The sequence below is a fragment of the Schistocerca nitens genome, chromosome 2 (genome assembly GCF_023898315.1).
Source record: "Schistocerca nitens isolate TAMUIC-IGC-003100 chromosome 2, iqSchNite1.1, whole genome shotgun sequence".
Classification (NCBI taxonomy): Eukaryota; Metazoa; Arthropoda; class Insecta; order Orthoptera; family Acrididae; genus Schistocerca; species Schistocerca nitens.
Genome location: NC_064615.1, coordinates 302,316,536 through 302,336,794, shown reverse-complemented (window position 1 = coordinate 302,336,794; position 20,259 = coordinate 302,316,536). Strand labels below are relative to the sequence as shown.

At 40.4% G+C, this 20,259-nt stretch overlaps 1 protein-coding gene across 1 annotated transcript in view; it reads left to right on the top strand.

The window, feature by feature from the left end:
* LOC126236057 (probable ubiquitin carboxyl-terminal hydrolase FAF-X) overlaps window positions 1–20,259 on the top strand; it is a 346,675-nt gene that overhangs the window by 99,119 nt on the left and 227,297 nt on the right. Inside the window, exons 9-11 of the mRNA XM_049945098.1 lie at window positions 11,242–11,499; window positions 11,621–11,719; window positions 12,997–13,271. Of these exons, the coding sequence (XP_049801055.1) occupies window positions 11,242–11,499; window positions 11,621–11,719; window positions 12,997–13,271 (632 nt within the window). The remainder of the gene's footprint in view (window positions 1–11,241; window positions 11,500–11,620; window positions 11,720–12,996; window positions 13,272–20,259) is intronic.

The following is a 20,259-nucleotide window of genomic DNA, read 5'->3' as shown; positions in this document are numbered from 1 at the left end:
CTCCTTCCCCTTAGGCAGTTGAAGTTTTAGTTAGTTTGCACTCGTAAGCAACATTGTAATTTCCACACTCTAGTGACAAGAAAACTAAAACCACCACACTGAGTGAGTGTCTTCCTGTAAAGTGCAAAAAGTTATTTAAAATTTTTACTTCTACTCTTAAATGCCTTGTTTGTTCTACTTGTAGTTTTGTCAGGTATAGGTCACATGACTGTGAATGCTTACAAAACTGCTTATATGCTGCAGATCTGAAATTGGTATTGTGCTATTTATGTCATCATCGAACTGTATCGGAAAAGTAAGATAATGCTGAGAAACATCTTGACTCATTCAAGCTACTTCTCAACAGAAACAGTCATTTGTTGAAAGCTTAAGTAGAACCAAAAGAAAAAGACAAAGAAAGATCATTTTGAAAAAAACTGATGGAGATTTTTGTAAAATCAAAAATTCCATTCAAAAAGCTCATATTATATAGAAAAATCAGTATTTTCTTATCGGCCGGGCCCCCTGTGTAAAATAAATCATAATGACATTTTATAATGAATTATTCCTGGCAAGCTGCAAATAGTTCAATTAGTAATCCTTCTTCCTTACAAGTTTGTTTTGGCTATAGTGTCTTTTTCAAGTAAACTTGTGGATGTTACAGGTGTCTACATAAGTTTTTAAAAGTTGAACATAAAGATCAGTTTACATATATAACATTATTAGAGAAGGAAAGTTGCTACTCAGCATATAGTGGAGATGCTGAGTCTCATATAGGCACAAGGAAAAGACTCTCACAATTAGAGATTTCGGCCATTAAGGCTTTTGTCAAAAAAAAAAAAAAAAAACACACACACACACACACACACACACACACACACACACACACACACACACACAACTCGCGCACATGACTGCAGTCTCAGGCAACTGAAACCACATTGTGATCAGCAGCACCAGTGCATGATGGGAGAGAAGACAGGGTGTGACGGTGAAATGACCGCTGTGTAGTGCTGGAATGGGAACAGGGAGGGGCTGGATGGGTAAGGACAGTGACTAACGAAGGTTGAGGCCAGGAGGGTTACGGGAACATAGGATGTATTGCAGGGAAAGTTCCCACCTGTGCAATTCATAAAAGCTGGTGTTGATGGGAAGGGTCCATATGGCACAGGCTGTGAAGCAGTCATTGAAATGAAGGATATTGTGTGTCAGCATGTTCAGCAACAGGGTGGTCCACTTGTTTCTTGGCCACAGTTTGTCGGTGTCATTCATGTGGACAGATAGCTTGTGATTTGTCATGCCAACATAGAATGCCCCCCCATGAACCATAGACCTTGCCGTTGGTGGGGAGGCTTGCATGCCTCAGCGATACAGATAGCCGTACTGTAGGTGCAACCACAATGGAGTAGTATCTGTTGAGAGGCCAGACAAACATGTGGTTCCTGAAGAGGGGCAGCAGCCTTTTCAGTAGTTACAGGGGAAACAGTCTGGATGATTGACTGATCTGGCCTTGTAACACTAACCAAAACGGCCTTGCTGTGCTGGTACTGCGAACGGCTGAAAGCAAGGGGAAACTACAGCCGTAATTTTTCCCGAGGGCATGCAGCTTTACTGTATGAATAAATGATGACGTCGTCCTCTTGGGTAAAATATTCCGGAGGTAAAATAGTCCCCCATTCGGATCTCCGGGCGGGGACTACTCAGGAGGACGTCGTTATCAGGAGAAAGAAAACTGGCGTTCTCCGGATCGGAGCGTGGAATGTCAGATCCCTTAATCGGGCAGGTAGGTTAGAAAATTTAAAAAGGGAAATAGATAGGTTAAAGTTGGATATATAGGAGGAACAAGACTTTTGGTCAGGTGAATACAGGGTTATAAATACAAAATCTAATAGGGGTAATGCAGGACTAGGTTTAATAATGAATAAAACAATAGGAATGCGGGTAAGCTACTACAAACAGCACAGCGAACGCTTTGTTGTGGCCAAGATAGACACAGAGCCCACGCCTACGACAGTAGTACAAGTCTATATGCCAACTAGCTCTGCAGATGACGAAGAAATTGAAGAAATATATGATGAAATAAAAGAAATTATTCAGATAGTGAAGGGAGACGAAAATTTAATAGTCATGGGTGACTGGAATTCGAGAATAGGAAAAGGGAGAGAAGGAAACGTAGTACGTGAATATGGATTGGGGGGTAAGAAATGAAAGAGGAAGCCGCCTGGTACAATTTTGCACAGAGCATAACTTAATCATAGCTAACACTTGGTTCAAGAATCATCAAAGAAGGTTGTATACATGGAAGAATTCTGGAGATACTAGAAGGTATCAGATAGATTATATAATGGTAAGACAGAGATTTAGGAACCAGGTTTTAAATTGTAAGACATTTCCAGGGGCAGATGTGGACTCTGACCACAATCTATTGGTTATGACCTGTAGATTAAAACTGAAGAGACTGCAAAAAGGTGGGAATTTAAGGAGATGGGACCTGGATAAACTGACTAAACCAGAGGTTGTACAGAGTTTCAAGGAGAGCATAAGGGAATAATTGACAGGAATGGGGGAAAGAAATACAGTAGAAGAAGAATGGGTAGCTCTGAGAGATGAAGTAGTGAAGGCAGCAGAGGATCAAGTAGGTAAAAAGACGAGGGCTAATAGAAATCCTTGGGTGACAGAAGAAATATTGAATTTAATTGACGAAAGGAGAAAATACACTCCTGGAAATGGAAAAAAGAACACATTGACACCGGTGTGTCAGACCCACCATACTTGCTCCGGACACTGCGAGAGGGCTGTACAAGCAATGATCACACGCACGGCACAGCGGACACACCAGGAACCGCGGTGTTGGCCGTTGAATGGCGCTAGCTGCGCAGCATTTGTGCACCGCCGCCGTCAGTGTCAGCCAGTTTGCCGTGGCATACGGAGCTCCATCGCAGTCTTTAACACTGGTAGCGTGCCGCGACAGCGTGGACGTGAACCGTATGTGCAGTTGACGGACTTTGAGCGAGGGCGTATAGTGGGCATGCGGGAGGCCGGGTGGACGTACCGCCGAATTGCTCAACACGTGGGGCGTGAGGTCTCCACAGTACATCGATGTTGTCGCGAGTGGTCGGCGGAAGGTGCACGTGCCCGTCGACCTGGGACCGGACCGCAGCGACGCACGGATGCACGCCAAGACCGTAGGATCCTACGCAGTGCCGTAGGGGACCGCACTGCCACTTCCCAGCAAATTAGGGACACTGTTGCTCCTGGGGTATCGGCGACGACCATTCGCAACCGTCTCCATGAAGCTGGGCTACGGTCCCGCACACCGTTAGGCCGTCTTCCGCTCACGCCCCAACATCGTGCAGCCCGCCTCCAGTGGTGTTGCGACAGGCGTGAATGGAGGGACGAATGGAGACGTGTCGTCTTCAGCGATGAGAGTCGCTTCTGCCTTGGTGCCAATGATGGTCGTATGCGTGTTTGGCGCCGTGCAGGTGAGCGCCACAATCAGGACTGCATACGACCGAGGCACACAGGGCCAACACCCGGCATCATGGTGTGGGGAGCGATCTCCTACACTGGCCGTACACCACTGGTGATCGTCGAGGGGACACTGAATAGTGCACGGTACATCCAAACCGTCATCGAACCCATCATTCTACCATTCCTAGACCGGCAAGGGAACTTGCTGTTCCAACAGGACAATGCACGTCCGCATGTATCCCGTGCCACCCAACGTGCTCTAGAAGGTGTAAGTCAACTACCCTGGCCAGCAAGATCTCCGGATCTGTCCCCCATTGAGCATGTTTGGGACTGGATGAAGCGTCGTCTCACGCGGTCTGCACGTCCAGCACGAACGCTGGTCCAACTGAGGCGCCAGGTGGAAATGGCATGGCAAGCCGTTCCACAGGACTACATCCAGCATCTCTACGATCGTCTCCATGGGAGAATAGCAGCCTGCATTGCTGCGAAAGGTGGATATACACTGTACTAGTGCCGACATTGTGCATGCTCTGTTGCCTGTGTCTATGTGCCTGTGGTTCTGTCAGTGTGATCATGTGATGTATCTGACCCCAGGAATGTGTCAATAAAGTTTCCCCTTCCTGGGACAATGAATTCACGGTGTTCTTATTTCAATTTCCAGGAGTGTATAAAAATGCAGTAAATGAATCAGGCAAACAGGAATAAAAACATGAGATCGACAGGAAGTGCAAAATGGCTAAGCAGGAATGGCTAGAGGACAAATGTAAGTATGTAGAGGCTTATCTCACTAGAGGTAAGATACATACTGCTTACAGGAAAATTAAAGAGACCTTTGGAGAAAAGAGAACGACTTGTATGAATATCAAGAGCTCAGATGGAAACCCAGTTCTAAGCAAAGAAGGGAAAGCAGAAAGGTGGAAAGAGTATATAGAGGGTCAATACAAGGGCGATGTACTTGAGGACAATATTATGGAAATGGAAGAGAATGTAGATGAAGATGAAATGGGAAATATGATACTGCGTGAAGAGTTTGACAGAGCACTGAAAGACCTGAGTTGAAACAAGGCCCCGGGAGTAGACAACATTCCATTAGAACTACTGGCGGCCTTGGGAGAGCCAGTCCTGACAAAACTCTACCATCTGGTGAGCAAAATGTATGAGACAGGTGAAATACCCTCAGACTTCAAGAAGAATATAATAATTCCAATCCCAAAGAAAGCAGGCGTTGACAGATGTGAAAATTACCGAACTATCAGTTTAATAAGTCACAGCTGCAAAATACTAATGCGAATTCTTTACAGACGAATGGAAAACTGGTAGAAGCCAACCTTGGGGAAGATCAGTTTGGATTCCGTAGAAATATGGGGACTCGTGAGGCAATATTGACCCTAAGACTTATTTTAGAAGCTAGATTAAGAAAAGGCAAACCTATGTTTCTAGCATTTGTAGACTTAGAGAAAGCTTGTGACAATGTTGACTCGAATACTCTCTTTCAAATTCTGAAGGTGGCAGGAGTAAAATATAGGGAGCGAAAGGCTATTTACAATTTGTACAGAAACCTGATGGCAGTTATGAGTCGAGGGACATGAAAGGGAAGCAGTGGTTGGGAAGGGAGTGAGACAGGGTTGTAGGCTCTACCCGATGTTATTCAATCTGTATATTGAGCAAGCAGTAAAGGAAACAAAAGAAAAATTCGGAGTAGGTATTAAAATCCATGGAGAAGAAATAAAAACTTTGAGGTTCGCCGATGACATTTTAATTCTGTCAGAGACAGCAAAGGACATGGAAGAGCAGTTGAACGGAATGGACATTGTCTTGAAAGGAGGATATAAAGTGAACATCAACAAAAGCAAAACGAGAGTAATGGAATGTAGTCGAATTAAGTCAGGTGATGCTGAGGGAATTAGATTAGGAAATGAGACACTTAAAGCAGTAAAGGAGTTTTGCTATTTGGGGAGCAAAATAACTTATGATGATTAGATTAGGAAATGAGACACTTAAAGCAGTAAAGGAGTTTTGCTATTTGGGGAGCAAAATAACTTATGATGGTTGAAGTAGAGAGAAGATAAAATGTAGACTGGCAATGGCAAGGAAAGCATTTCTGAAGAAGAGAAATTTGTTAACATCGAGTATAGATTTAAGTGTCAGGAAGTCGTTTCTGAAAGTATATGTATGGAGTGTAGCCATGTATGGAAGTGAAACATGGACGATAAATAGTTTGGACAAGAAGAGAATAGAAGCTTTCGAAATGTGATGCTACAGAAGAATGCTGAAGATTAGATGGGTAGATCACATAACAAATGAGGTGGTACTGAATAGGATTGGGGAGAAGAGGAGTTTGTGGCGCAGCTTGACTAGAAGAAGGGATCGGTTGGTAGGACATGGTCTGAGGCGTCAAGGGATCACAAATTTAGTATTGGAGGGCAGCGTGGAGGGTAAAAATTGTAGAGGGAGACCAAGAGATGAATACACTAAGCAGATTCAGAAGGATGTAGGTTGCGGTAGGTCCTGGGAGATGAAGAAGCTTGCACAGCATAGAGTAGCATGGAGAGCTGCATCAAACCAGTCTCAGGACTGAATACCACAACAACAACAACAACATAGAATGCAGCATAGTGGTTGCAGCTTAGCTTGTAAATCACATGACTGGTTTCATGGGTAGCCCTGCCTTTGATGGAATAGATCATGTTAGTGATCGGACTGGAGTAGGTGGTGGTAGGAGGATGTATGGGACAGGTCTTGCACCTAGGTCTATTACAGGGCTAGGAGCCATGAGGTAAGGGATTGGGAGCAGGGATTGTGTAAGGATGGATGAGTATATTCTGTAGGTTTGGTGGACAGCGGAATACCAGTGTAAGAGGTGTGGGTAAGATAGTGGACAGGACATTTATCATTTCAGGGCACAACAAGAGGTAATCGAAACGCTGGCAGAGAATGTAATTCAGTTGCTCCTGTCCTGTGTGGTAATAAGTTATGAGGGGAATGCTCCTCTGTGGTCGGACTGTGGGACGTTTTGAGGTTTTGGGAGATTGGAATGATAATGCACAGGAGATTTGGTTTTTGTACAAGGTTGGGAGGATAATTATGGTCAGTAAAGGCTTCAGTGAGACCCTTGGTATATTCCAAGAGGGATTGCTTGTCACTGTAGATATGATGACCATGGCTGGCTAGGCTGCATCGAAGGGAATTCTTGGTATGGAATTGGTGGCAGCTGTTGAAGTGGAGTTATTGCCGGTGGTTAGTAGGTTAGACATGAAAGGAGGTACTGATGTAGCTGTCTTTGAGGTGAAGGTCAACTTCTAGGAAGCTGGCTTGTTGGGCTGAATAGGACCAGGTGAAGCAAATGGAGGAATGTGGATAGTGTGTCCTCACCTTCTATCCATATAGCAAAGTTGTCACCAGTAAATCTGAACCAGGTGAGGGCTTTAGTATTCTGGGTTTTTAGGAAGAATTCTTCTAGATGGCCCTTGAATAGGTTGGCATTGGATGGTGCTATGCGGGTGCCCACAGCCGTACTCCGTATTTGTTTGTAGGTAATGCCTTCAAGAAAGAAGTAATTGTGGGTGAGTATATAATTGGTCATGGCGACTAGGAAGGAGGTTGTTGGTTTGGAATCCATAGGGTGTTGAGAAAGGTGGTGTTAAATTGCAGTAAGGTCATGGGTATTAGGAATTTTAGCGTACAGGGAAGTGGCTTTGATAGTGACAAGCAGGGCACCTTTGGTAAAGGGACAGGAACTGTGGAGAGTTGGTGGAGGAAACGGTTGATATCTTTTATATAGGAGGGTATGTTCCGGGGAATAGGTTGAAGGTGTTGGTCTGTGAGAGCCAAGATTCTCTCACTGGGGGCACAGTAACTGGCCACAATGGGGCGTCCTGGGTGGTTATGTCTATGGACTTTAGGAAGCATGTAGAAGGTAGGGGTGTGGGGATTGGCAGGGGTGAGTAGAGATGGACTTCGGGAAGAGGTTCTGGGTTGGGCGAAGGGATTTGAGTAGTGACTGGAGATCCTGCTGGATTACTGGAATGGAGCCACTATGGCAAGGATTGTAGGTGAAAGTATCTGACAGCTGGCAGAGTCCTTCCGCCAGGTAATGCTTGTGGTTGAAAACAATAGTGGTGGAGGCTTTGTCCGCAGGTAAGATTGTAAGGTCAGGATCAGTTTTTAGATGGTGACTGCAGTTCTTTCTGCTGATGTAAGGTTGGTTTGCATGTTGAGGGATTTGGGGAATGATGGTGGAGCAAGTTTCAAGGTTAAGAAATTCTGGAAAGTTAACAGAAGGTGGTTTGGGGGCAGTGGGGGTGGATCACGATTGGATGGAGGAGTGAACTCGGCCAGCTGTCAGATACTTCCACCTACAAACCTTGCCATGGTGGCTCCATTCCAGTAATCCTGCAGGATCTCCAGTCACTACTCAAATCCTTAGGCCCATCTCAGAACCTCTCCCTGGAGTCGTCCATCTCTACTCACCCCTACCACTCCCCATACTCCTACCTTGAGTTCATCAGTTTTTAAACTATTAGATAATTTGTCGGACTCAAGTGATGCAACATGCAAGTGACATTGGCATCGGAGACTGATACCTGCTTTCTTTCCTTTGCTGCAGTTACCTGTGTACCTTGTTCCCAAGTCTCATAGGAATTGTAACAAACACTGTTGTGCTAGAGTTTTCATTAATTTTTAATTATCATGGTCAAAAACTTTGCCAGCTCATACTTCACCCTGACTTGCAATGTTTTATGTTAAATGTCTGTTACACCTTTAAGTACACTGATCATATTGAAAATTACAGTACCATTAAATATTCTTTATTAACATTTGAAATGTATCCCACATTGTTCAGTAGTGATACAAGAAATTATCAAAGTGTAGAGCATAGAAACAACATTGCAGAACCAAAAACAGTATATACTGATACTGCATTGGTGCAATAAATTTTCTTAGCTGCTCTGATGAATTCTTACCATTGATTACAATAGGAAACAACAACATGAGTTGTAAAATGCAGTAGAGACAAAAGAACAATTTGTCTGTGCTACAGGGGTTGATAATACGCTGTGCCAGAAATGCTACTTACTATACAGTTGTGTGTTGTTATTAGTGACTTAAAGACAAATGATATTTTTGGTGATAAGTGTGTCGACAACATTTTAAAATGTTAAAAATCAGTGCCCACTTTACAAAATAATGTATTTGTCAAAAGTCAATTTACTTGATGTAACTCCTGAAATTCTCCTGTCTCATTTCTTCTTGTAATTACGTCTGGGTGTGCAGCCATATCCTGTCGACATTCTGCATGATATTTTGACCAAGAGACATCCGGCCATCTTCAGAGCCCAGTTGCATTCACAGTATGTATAGAAAATCTGGCACATGCGAAAAGTGCTGGCGTCTCGTGGCACATGCGGACGGCGATGACGTGTGGGACAGAAGGTGATGACGTATGGGACAGCTGAGTTGTGCATGCTGCCCTCAGTGGGGGAAGTGAGAGATGATCTGATCGTTAATTGTCAAATGACCGCATCAACTCCACTGTGACTGGCTACTTTTAATTATAGGATTCCAGTTTTTATCTAGTGGAAAGCCGTTGTCACGATTTATAGTATTTATCGGCGAGACTGATTTCTGCTGATTTTTTTATAACTATATCGCAGAAACTGGAAACTGGAGTTGAGTGTCCCATGGAAATACAGTGTTCTGCTACTGCTGATTTTTAACAGTTGCCGAAGATGGGTTTATCTTTCATGTTCTGTACAACGCTCCTTGACAGTTCGTGTTGTCTGGCGTATATATGCAGCAACACACTCACAGGGAATTTTGAAAATGCACACTTTCTTCAGTTGTAAGTCTTCTTTAATGAAGCCAACCAGAGCCAAGCTCTTCACTGGTGGACGGGAGATGACCTTGATGGAAGGAAACAGTTGATTTATGATCAGTGTCTTCACTGCATTGCTTCTTGTTTTAATAGTTGTTCATAGCCTAACGAGAAGCAATGCCCTGAGGACATTGATAACTGTAAATGTGTCTTCTAAAATAGGCAGACAACTTAAACAAAGAGCGGGCATTTACAAAATTCCATGCGAGTGTGGTGCTGCATATATAGCCAGATGACTCAAATTGTTCAGGAGTGTTGTACAGAAAAGAAAGATACACTTGTCTTTGGCAACCATTTAAGATCACGGAACACTGTATTTCCATGGGACATTCTATGGAATAAAATAGAACAAAATTTTAGCTCCAGTTTCCAGATTTTGGGATTTGGCAATCAAATAATCAGTGGAAACCAGTCTTGCTGATAATCTTATAAATCGTGACAACGGCTTTCAACTGGATAAAAATTGGAATCCTATAAATTAAATTATCCAGTCACAGCATAATTGACAGTGTAATTTGATACTTAATGATAAGATCATTTCTCCCTTCCACCACTGAGGGCAGCACACACAACTCAACTGACCTGCACATGTAATCACCTGACACATGTGCCGAAAGACACCAGCACTTTTCGCATGCGCAAGATTCGGCATAAATACCGTTGAATGCACCTGGACTCTTAAACAGTTGTCTACTAACGTGAAGATGGCCAGACACATCAGGGCCAAAATATCGTGGCAGAATGTAGGCGGCCCCTGGCATACAGGAAAGTTATTGAAGACCAATGTACTCATTCATGGGTAATGAAGTTTTCTTATCAAGCTTATACATTTTGTTTCACCAGAAAATTTGGATAAGTGTCTATGAAATACCATTCCAAGTTACAGCCATTTTTGTTTACTGGATAGCCGTAACCTATGTATCCATACCACAAGCTATCACCATCCATTAAAAAATCTTTGCCGAGGATTTTTATTGATATAGCTCTTACACTATTAGACAAGGAGTGTGTTGCCAAGGAGGTTAGACACTGAGAAGAAATTTCTAAGGAATCTGTATCTGGCTAAACAAATTGCGCTAGTATTGTAATCAAAGTCCACAATGGTTTTTGAAGTTATTGACACAGAAACTGAAAAGAAAAAATAAGTCTTCTGTAATGTACAAACACCATAATTTGGACATGTGCCTCTATTTGCATGTGAGATGTATTAATTTTTGGCAATTTTTACTGCTCGCACATCGGTACAGTGTTAAACAGTTACATAGTTTGATTCTGTAAGTTTATTCACTTACTTGCTATACCCTTCCCGAATGTGCTTAAGTTTAATTATTTGCATAATTATAAAATTGACCTTTCTGGTAAAGCCTAAATTGGCCTTAGCCAACAATGTTCTCTGTTGGGGGTAACCCAGTATCCTAGAAGTGTAACAGTGGTTGGAAATATAACAGTGGGTTGATGAATAATGGGTAGATACTCAAATCCATCTTGGATAAGAACCAACTGTCCTGTGTATATTGTTTCTCACTTATCTATTCCTATAACCATACCACTTTCTGGTCCCAGTTCACTGTCTTTTGTATCTCTGTTTCTCATTAATCTGTAATTTCTCTCTCACCCCTTTTCTGAAACTGAATTTTTTTTTTCAACTGTGCTTCTCCTACTTTAATGACTTTAAGTTTAGAGTGAGATCCAAATTGTCAACAGTCTGTGATGAATAATGAATTTGGCAGAACACAACGTTAAGACAAAGCTCTTACATGGTTGATACCCTGAAGAGATTTTGCAAGTGAATTTTTTTGCGAAAGTCCCACATTCACCTTCAAGAAAATGTATTAAGAAAATGTTTTATTTGCATTATTATTTATTTTTTTGCATAAAGGCACTTAATGGTTTCAAATTGGTTTGGTTTGTTACAGAAATGGATAAAAGAAAATAAAGTTTTGCAAATTGTCCTGAGGGACTCACTCCATCAACCACAGTATGTTGAGAAATTAGAAAAAATTTTAAGGTTTGTTATCAAAGAGAGAGCATTAACTTTAGAAGATCTGGACAATGTGTGGGCTGCACAAGCTGGTAAACATGAGGCTATAGTTAAAAACGTTCATGATCTCCTTGCCAAGTTAGCGTGGGACTTTTCTCCGGAGCAACTGGATCACCTTTTTGTCTGTTTCCAGGTAAGTACTGTGGAGACAAATTATCCTCATGTGAAATATATAGACTCATAATACTGAACTATATTTTTTAGGTTGAGTGTATATTATAGTTAGATTACTCACCATTACATAAATTTTCTAGTCTAGCTGGACAAATGCTAACAAGAAGCAGCGAGAGAAACTGCTGGAGTTAATTCGGCGTCTTGCTGAAGATGATAAGGATGGTGTCATGGCACATAAGGTAATTAGCTAGCTGTGTGTCTATTTAAAGTTATTTTAAAGAAGTCATTTTTGTCATTATGACTAGTCATGAAGTATTGAATATATAAACATCATATAAGCAATATTTTTTGGAGAGAAACTAACTTCCTGTCAGTCTCCTCAATTAATTAAAATTTCTTATTCTTGCTAGTGCTGTAATAAAACTTACAATTGTTCGAATCTAGTGTGGCTCATTGCATTTGTTTGTCATGCTTCAACTGCCACTCACTGTACCATGCAGACATTCATAAATGTCATATCTTCCACAACATCACAGCATTTCATGTAGGCTAAACCAAAGAAAATGCTACACCAGAGAACAACATAAGTGTTATGGTATTTGTGCTTTAATGGTGTACTTTAGACTGTTCAGAACCATTGTTGGTTCCATTTTTCTGCATGATGTTTAGACGGCCAGCCCACTATTCTTATTCAGTTGCTGTAAACGGTTTTATATGTAGTAGATGCTCGGACTAACACTATGCTGTACATGCTTGAATGAATCCATCACATAACTATGCTGTTACAAATACCTGTTGCGCATAGTGCAGTCTCTGAAAATTCTTATATCCTAGACTTAAATCGCAATTCGTCTACACTGCTACGTCTTTGCTAAATGACACATATGACAATAAAAAAATGGTTATTAAATATAACTAAGGAAGCAGAAAAGGAATGAGGATGGTGTACCATTGGGAATCGACTAGTATTCAATCTATGTGGACTGGGAAAATTTGAATTGGAGCAACTTTCAGCTCCTATGGAAGCTCCTTTATAGTGTCTGCCTGCTTAGCTGGGTGGTAACATGCTTGCCTCCCAAGCACTGGGCCCCGGTTCGATTCCCGGCCAGGTTGGAGATTTTCTCTGCTCGTGGACTGGGTGTTGTGTTGTCCTCATCATCGGCCGCAAGTCGCCCATAGTGGCGCCGACTGAACAGAAACTTGAACTTGGTGGCCGAACCCAAATGGGACCTCTCGGCCAACAATGCCACATGATAATTTCATTTATTTATTTATTTTTTCATTACATTTTTCTTTTGTAGTGACACTGCAGAACACCACACTTTTTAAATCATTAGTTATGCTGCCCACATGATTTGCTCCTGCATTTGCACCTTTCCAAGAAAGTGCTTATTGTAAGTGATTAATCTCATATTTGAATAGACAAATATTATTGCAAGGACTTTACCATGTGAAATGGTGATGACCAGAAGCAGTATTTTAATCATTGTGTGCTATTTTTTTTTTTTTTTCCCAGGTGCTCACACTGTTTTGGAATTTGGCACATTCTGACGATGTGCCAACAGAAATTATGGACCAAGCACTGACAGCTCATGTTAAAATTTTAGATTATAGTTGTTCGCAAGAGAGAGATGCACAGAAAACGGTGTGGCTGGACAAATGTGTTGAAGAGCTGAAAACAGGGGACAAGTGGGCATTGCCTGCATTGAAGCAGATAAGAGAAATTTGCTGTCTGTATGAACCATCACCAAATATGAATCACAGTCAGCGTGGCCATCACATGTACTATCGGTAAGTTTGGAAGGTAGGAGACGGATACTGGCAGAAGTAAAGCTGTGAGTACCGGGCGTGAGTCGTGCTTCGGTAGCTCAGATGGTAGAGCACTTGCCCGCGAAAGGCAAAGGTCCCGAGTTCGAGTCTCGGTCGGGCACACAGTTTTAATCTGCCAGGAAGTTTCTGTGCTTACTTTGTCGTTCAAAAGCCTTCTATTGAACTGGCTGTGTTCCCTGACTCTTGTCTCTGAACTTTCCATCTGTGGTTCTAGATTTGTGAATTTTTGGGTTTATTAATGTCAGTTTTAAATTATTTATTCCCATCTGCCTCTGAATATTTAAAACAATTTGCAATATCTGAGATACGTGTGGGAGATGTGTTTCGAAGTTTTACTTCTCCGAGAAAGTAGTATTTTGGGATTTTGAGAGCGATCTTTGATATAACACATTCATTGATTACAGTGTATCCCACGAGAATTTCCTTCCCGCTCTCCCCTCCCCTCCCCTTTCTGCTATCTATTCCCTATCTAAGTAAAGAATCCTATGATGGTAGGCATAAAACACAATCCAAAATTGTACTAAATGCTTTAATTGAAAATTATTTTGAGCAATTAGTTCAGGAGCGTGTGTGAAATTCAAATGGTTGCAATTAACATACTGGACATAGTGCAAATAGTGTCTCATGACAGATGCGGCAGTTAGTGACCACAAGGTCCTTGTAGTGAAAATGAATACCATAACATCCAAATCCACTAAAAGTAAACGTAAAGTATCTCTCTCTCTAAAAAAAGATGATTAAATTTCACTTAATGCATTTCTAAAAAGACACTATTTCTTCTATACTAATTATGTAAGTGCTGTGCCGGCCAGATGCGGCTCAAATTCAAAGAAACAGTGTTGATAACTATCGAGAGTTTTCTATCAAGTAAATTGAGATACTGAACAGATCCCTCATGGTACACAAAACAGGTCATGACATTATTGCAGAAGCAATGAAAAAAGTATGCCAGATTGACAAGTGCACCAAATCTCAGATTGCTGACATTTGCAGATGCTCAAAACTTAGTTTGGACTCCAGTCTGAGATGCTTCCAATAGTTTTCACAACAAACGCTGTCTTGAAATATGGCAGAAAATAGAGAGAGAGATTCTGGTCATATGTAAAGAAAATGGCAAGACACAGTCTAATACCTTCACCGAGGCTTAACTGGCAATGACTCCTAGATAGGCTAGATAGGCTGTTTGTTGACCAGTGCTACCCTCAACACCCATTGGTTATGATTATTCAGGATCTCCTCAATGACCTCCACCATGCTGGATGATCGGTCATCTTGTGATCCCAGGGAATGAACATGCTGACTGGTTAGCCAAGGTGGCTACCAGGATGCTGACTTTGGAGTTGGGGGTTCCAGAATTGGACCTTCAGTCGAATCTACACCGACAGTTGTTGGAGTCTTGGAATGTGGTTTGGTGTGCCCTAGTTTCTCTGAATAAACTGCAAACCATAAAGGAGACCACAGAATGTGGCAGTCCTCCCATCGTGCTTCTCATAAAGAATCTACTACCTTCAGTCAGCTTCGCATTGGCCACACTTGGCTTCTTAAAACAGGAGGCTTTGGATTCATGTTCACTAACCATTTCAAGCTTCACAAGAACCAGCATCTGATCTGCCCGATCGTAAATAGCATAGGGAGTGCCCACCACAAGTTAGCTAGACATTTACAAAGTAAACTCGAGGATTTTTTTTTTACGTTTGACAGTAATTTTTCCTTTAAGGGTAGGCAAGATCTGATTAGTAAAATGAAAGTGGTCAAACGCACTCCTAGTACTAGATTGTTATCCTTTGATGATACAAGCCTGTTCATGAACATCCCAATTGACGTGACACTTGAAATCATTGGAAAGAACTTATTACTGTATAAAAATTTAACTGAGAGGCAAATTACAGAACTGATAAGTTTTTTAAAGGTAATGCTCAAGTACAATTATTTTGCTTTTAACGGTAAATTGTATGTTCAATCCTTTGGCCTTGCGATGGCTAATCTCTTAGCTGTCATCATCACTGACATTTTCATTAACTCCATCTTCAAGGGCTTTTTCAAGACAGTCAGAATTAGTGAGTAAAATACAGTTTTATGCACGGTATGTAGATGACCTAATTTTTGCATTTGATGGAACTGACCAAGAATTAGATTTGTTATTTAACACCTTTAACGGCCTCCACAAGAAAATTAAATTCACAAAAGAAATTCAAAATGAGAATGGTGACCTAAATTTCCTTGATCTGAAATTACACATACAGAATGGCAGTGTCAGTTTCGATGTTCATAGTAAGACAACATACTCTGATAATATTTCATCAGGTTCTTCCCACCCTCAGGCTTGTAAAGTTGCATTTTTCCACTCAGCAGTAAATTGTGCTTTAACAACACCTCTTTTCCCATACAATTTTCAGAAAGAAAGTAATTTAAGACTATTGCTAGCAATAATGGTTAAAAACAAGACGTAGTTGATGAAATACTTAGCAATAAAGGGCAAATAAAAAAAATTCAACACTAGGTGACAAACTGAAGTGTAATGATGAGGGAAATGGCAAGTCTGTTTCGACAACATTTCTAGGTAATGTATCCTACGGGATTAGCCGTCTTCTGACTAGAAAATATGGCTGTAAAGTTACTTTCTCTATGGACAGTAGTGTGAAGAAAAATTTAGTACATACATTAAAAATTGAATAAGATTCTTGTCACTAATTCAAGTGTCTATAAAATTGTCTGTAAAGATTGCCCTAGATATTATAAAGGGCAGAGGGATATATGCATAGTTCTTCATTTGACGAACACTTACTTATTTCAGGCCCTTCTCCAAGGAAATTCGAAGAAACCATAGCTTTACTTAAGGAAATAAAAGGCTGGAATTAAATTTATTAGAAGAACTTGAAATTCATAAACATCTTGCTAATCGAGACAGTAACATTTTGAACTATCAGTTGCAGCTCACTGCTCATGGTCACGTAATACGAGGTGTGGCTAGAAAAAAACCGGACTAGTACTGGTGAAACAATAAAACGAATGCAATAAGGCTGAAAGTCGCGTGGCCTGTCACCTGACTCTCGCTCCGCCTACTGCTAGAGTTTCATCTGCCTCCTGCACTCAGTCTGCCCGTGGCGTCTGTTTTAAGTAGTTGACGTTTTGTCTGTGCGTCGGAAAATGTTGAGTGTACAGAAAGAACAGCGTGTTAACATCAAATTTTGTTTCAAACTAGGAAAATCTGCAAGTGAAACGTTTGTAATGTTACAACAAGTGTACGGCGATGATTGTTTATCGCGAACACAAGTGTTTGAGTGGTTTAAACGATTTAAAGATGGCCGCGAAGACACCAGTGACGACACTCGCACTGGCAGACCATTGTCAGCAAAAACTGATGCAAACATTGAAAACAATCGGTAAACTTGTTCGACACTTTCCTTGTCAACTCCTGTTAACTCAGACACTGCTCTGATTGTTAAACGGCGATCTTGTCGAACCATTTTACCGATTTTTTTCAATGTTTGCATCAGTTTTTGCTGACAATGGTCTGCCAGTGCGAGTGTCATCACTGGTGTCTTCACGGCCATCTTTAAATCATTTAAACCACTCAAACACTTGTGTTCGCGATAAACAATCATCGCCGTACACTTGTTGTAACATTACAAACGTTTCACTTGCAGATTTTCCTAGTTTGAAACAAAATTTGATGTTAACACGCTGTTCTTTCTGTACACTCAACATTTTCCGACGCACAGACAAAACGTCAACTACTTAAAACAGATGCCACGGGCAGACTGAGTGCAGGAGGCAGATGAAACTCGAGCAGTAGGCGGTGCGAGAGTCACGTGACAGGCCACGCGACTTTCAGCCTTATTGCATTCGTTTTATTGTTTCACCAGTACTAGTCCGGTTTTTTTCTAGCCACACCTCGTACGTATATACGATCTGACAATATCAAGGAACATGCTGTTCTCCTCAAAATATATTTTTCTACTGTTGAGCTCTTGACATTTCATATCACTGAGTTTCATTTTTTGTGGCCTTATCAACACATGTTGATACAGTTTATATACCAAAAAACGGTATTGGTACAGTTTAATGGAAGATTCTGTTTTTATGTTGTGATGATGTAACTTTTTGTTGTGATGTAACATTTTATGTTGTGATGCAACTTTATCCCTTCATTATGTCCTTCACCTTTTTGGTAACAGAAGTAAACTTTGTCATCTGTTATCTTCTGCACACTAAAGCTACGCGCAGTATCACTGCCACATAAATGTACTACAGATTTTATATTTAATGTGAACTTCTAAAATTGTAGCATTTGTTAGTGGCCTTCTACAAGAAATTGCCATGTTGCCTTAATGTAAAATTATGCTACTTAATACCAGCAAGACACAGTGCTTACACGCATGTGTATAGCACCCACTGCTTTCCCATTTTTCTTATCGCTTAAGCTTCCATAGTGCTAAGCAGAAGTTTTTTCCTATAGTGAGGCTGTTTTAGCTTGCACTTCTTTCCCTATTGCATTTGTAACAGTAATCTTTTGGAAACAAAACTCTTACCTTCTGCTCCCTGAATTTATTTACAATATTACTCTGTCAGCAAATGTATTAATAATTTTATACAGAATGTACACCTGTAATCTTTTATATTTTTAATAGCCGTGTACAGGAATCTTCATACTTAATTCATTATAAACACAATCAAGGCACGGTTCTTACGCTCGTGTATTTAGCACCCTGTGTAGCCTAATTTTGTTGGTTGCCTCAGTCTGTATATTCGTAGCAGTTGGCCTTAGTCACTGACATAAGATATGTGCAACATACACAAATATTTTATCGTGTGAGACCTATTGCATCATGTGCTGTAATAAGTGACTACGTTTACTTCTCAAATATTTTTCTATTAAAAAAAAATTATTTTGTAACTGTTGTGTACATTTTTAGTGCCAGTACTTCTGAAGAAGATACTTTTACAAACATCAAAACCATGGTCAAGAGATAATAAACCTTTATTTGCAACTGATGGCTGATTTTTCAATCTATTTTGGACTACACAGTTGCTGTTTCGCAGCCATGTTTAAGATTACAAAATAATCTTTCAATATTATCTGTGCAACAATATTGAAAATGTATTTTTCATTAAAATACATAATTTTTTGTGGATGGTAATCATCGTATAAATATTTAAGAAAGCTCCGTGTTACGCTATAGGTAAAATCACTCAGGTGAAGATATAAATGATACAAGGGATTATAATAAAAATGAAATTCCAGCAAAAGGAAGAACAGAAATAATGAAGGCAATAAATGCACAAAAATTTAAGATGACAAAACGGAAGAAAGTAAATCGAAGTTAATACATAATAGTAATTAAAATTATGCGAACAAAGATTCCAAGTGGAAAAAAGATAGGAGAATAAATTGAGTAAATGAAACAGATATGATGATTAGTATGATGTGACAAAGGAATAAAAACAAAAAAGAAAGCATGTAAACCAATTAACTGAATAAAAGTAGAGATCAATGTTATTTTGATAAAGATTTAAAATTAAAAAATTTCAAAGCATCTGATGAGATTTAAACCCACAGACTTTTGCATGTGAGAACTATACATTAACAATTACACCACACAACCAGACTGATGAATGTTTTTATTTTTTTTTACAGATGTAGGCATCACATGACATTCAGAAATATTTTTTTGTCAATTACTTACAAATGAGGACCAACAATGGTGAATGGCTGCAGGATTTGGAATCTTGGATCTTAACTTAAATCACTTTATAAATGGTTTCAGAAAGTCAATCCCACCACTTGGGACTACTCCTTGGTAGAAGAGCAGTTGAATGAAACAGATAGCGTATTGAAAAAGGTTGTAATATAAACATTAACCAATGAGGGTAATGGAATGCAATTGAATTAAATCAGGTGATGCTAAGGAAATTACATTAGGATTGAGACACTAAAAGTAGCAGATGAATTTTTCCGTCTCAGAAACAAAATAACTGACGATATTCGAAGTAGAGAGGATATAAAATGCAGAGTGGCAACAGTGAGAAAAACATTTTTGATGAAGTGACAGTAGTTAACATTGAATAAAAATCTAAATTTAGGAAGTCTGTCTTACATATATTTTACACAACAGGCCTATTTCAGTTTACTGCCGTTATAATCCATGGAGAAGAAATAAAAACTTTGAGGTTCGCCGATGACATTGTAATTCTGTCAGAGGCAACAAAGGACTTGGAAGAGCAGTTGAATGGAATTGATAGTGTCTTGAAAGGAGGATATAAGATGAACATCAACAAAAGCAAAACGAGAGTAATGGAATGTAGTCGAATTAAATCGGGTGATGCTGAGGGAATTAGATTAGGAAATGAGACACTTAAAGTAGTAAAGGAGTTTTGCTATTTGGGGACCAAAATAACTGATGATGGTCGAAGCAGAGAGGATATAAAATGTAGACTGGCAATGGCAAGGATAGGGTTTCTGAAGAAGAGAAATTTGTTAACATCAAGTATAGATTTAAGTGTCAGGAAGTCGTTCCTGAAAGTATTTGTATGGAGTGTAGCCATGTATGGAAGTGAAACATGGATGATAACCAGTTTGGACAAGAAGAGAATAGAAGCTTTTGAAATGTGGTGCTACAGAAGAAGATTAGATGGGTAGATCACATAACTAATGAGGAAGTATTGAATAGTATTGGGGAGAAGAGAAGTTTGTGGCACAACTGGACTAGAAGAAGGGATCGGTTGGTAGGGCATGTTCTGAGGCATCAAGGGATCACCAATTTAGCATTGGAGGGCAGCGTGGAGGGTAAAAATCGCAGAGGGAGACCAAGAGATGAATACACTAAGCAGATTCAGAAGGATGTAGGTTGCGGTAGGTACTGGGAGATGAAGAAGCTTGCACAGGATATAGTAGCATGGAGAGCTGCATCAAACCAGTCTCAGGACTGAAGACCAACAACAACAACAT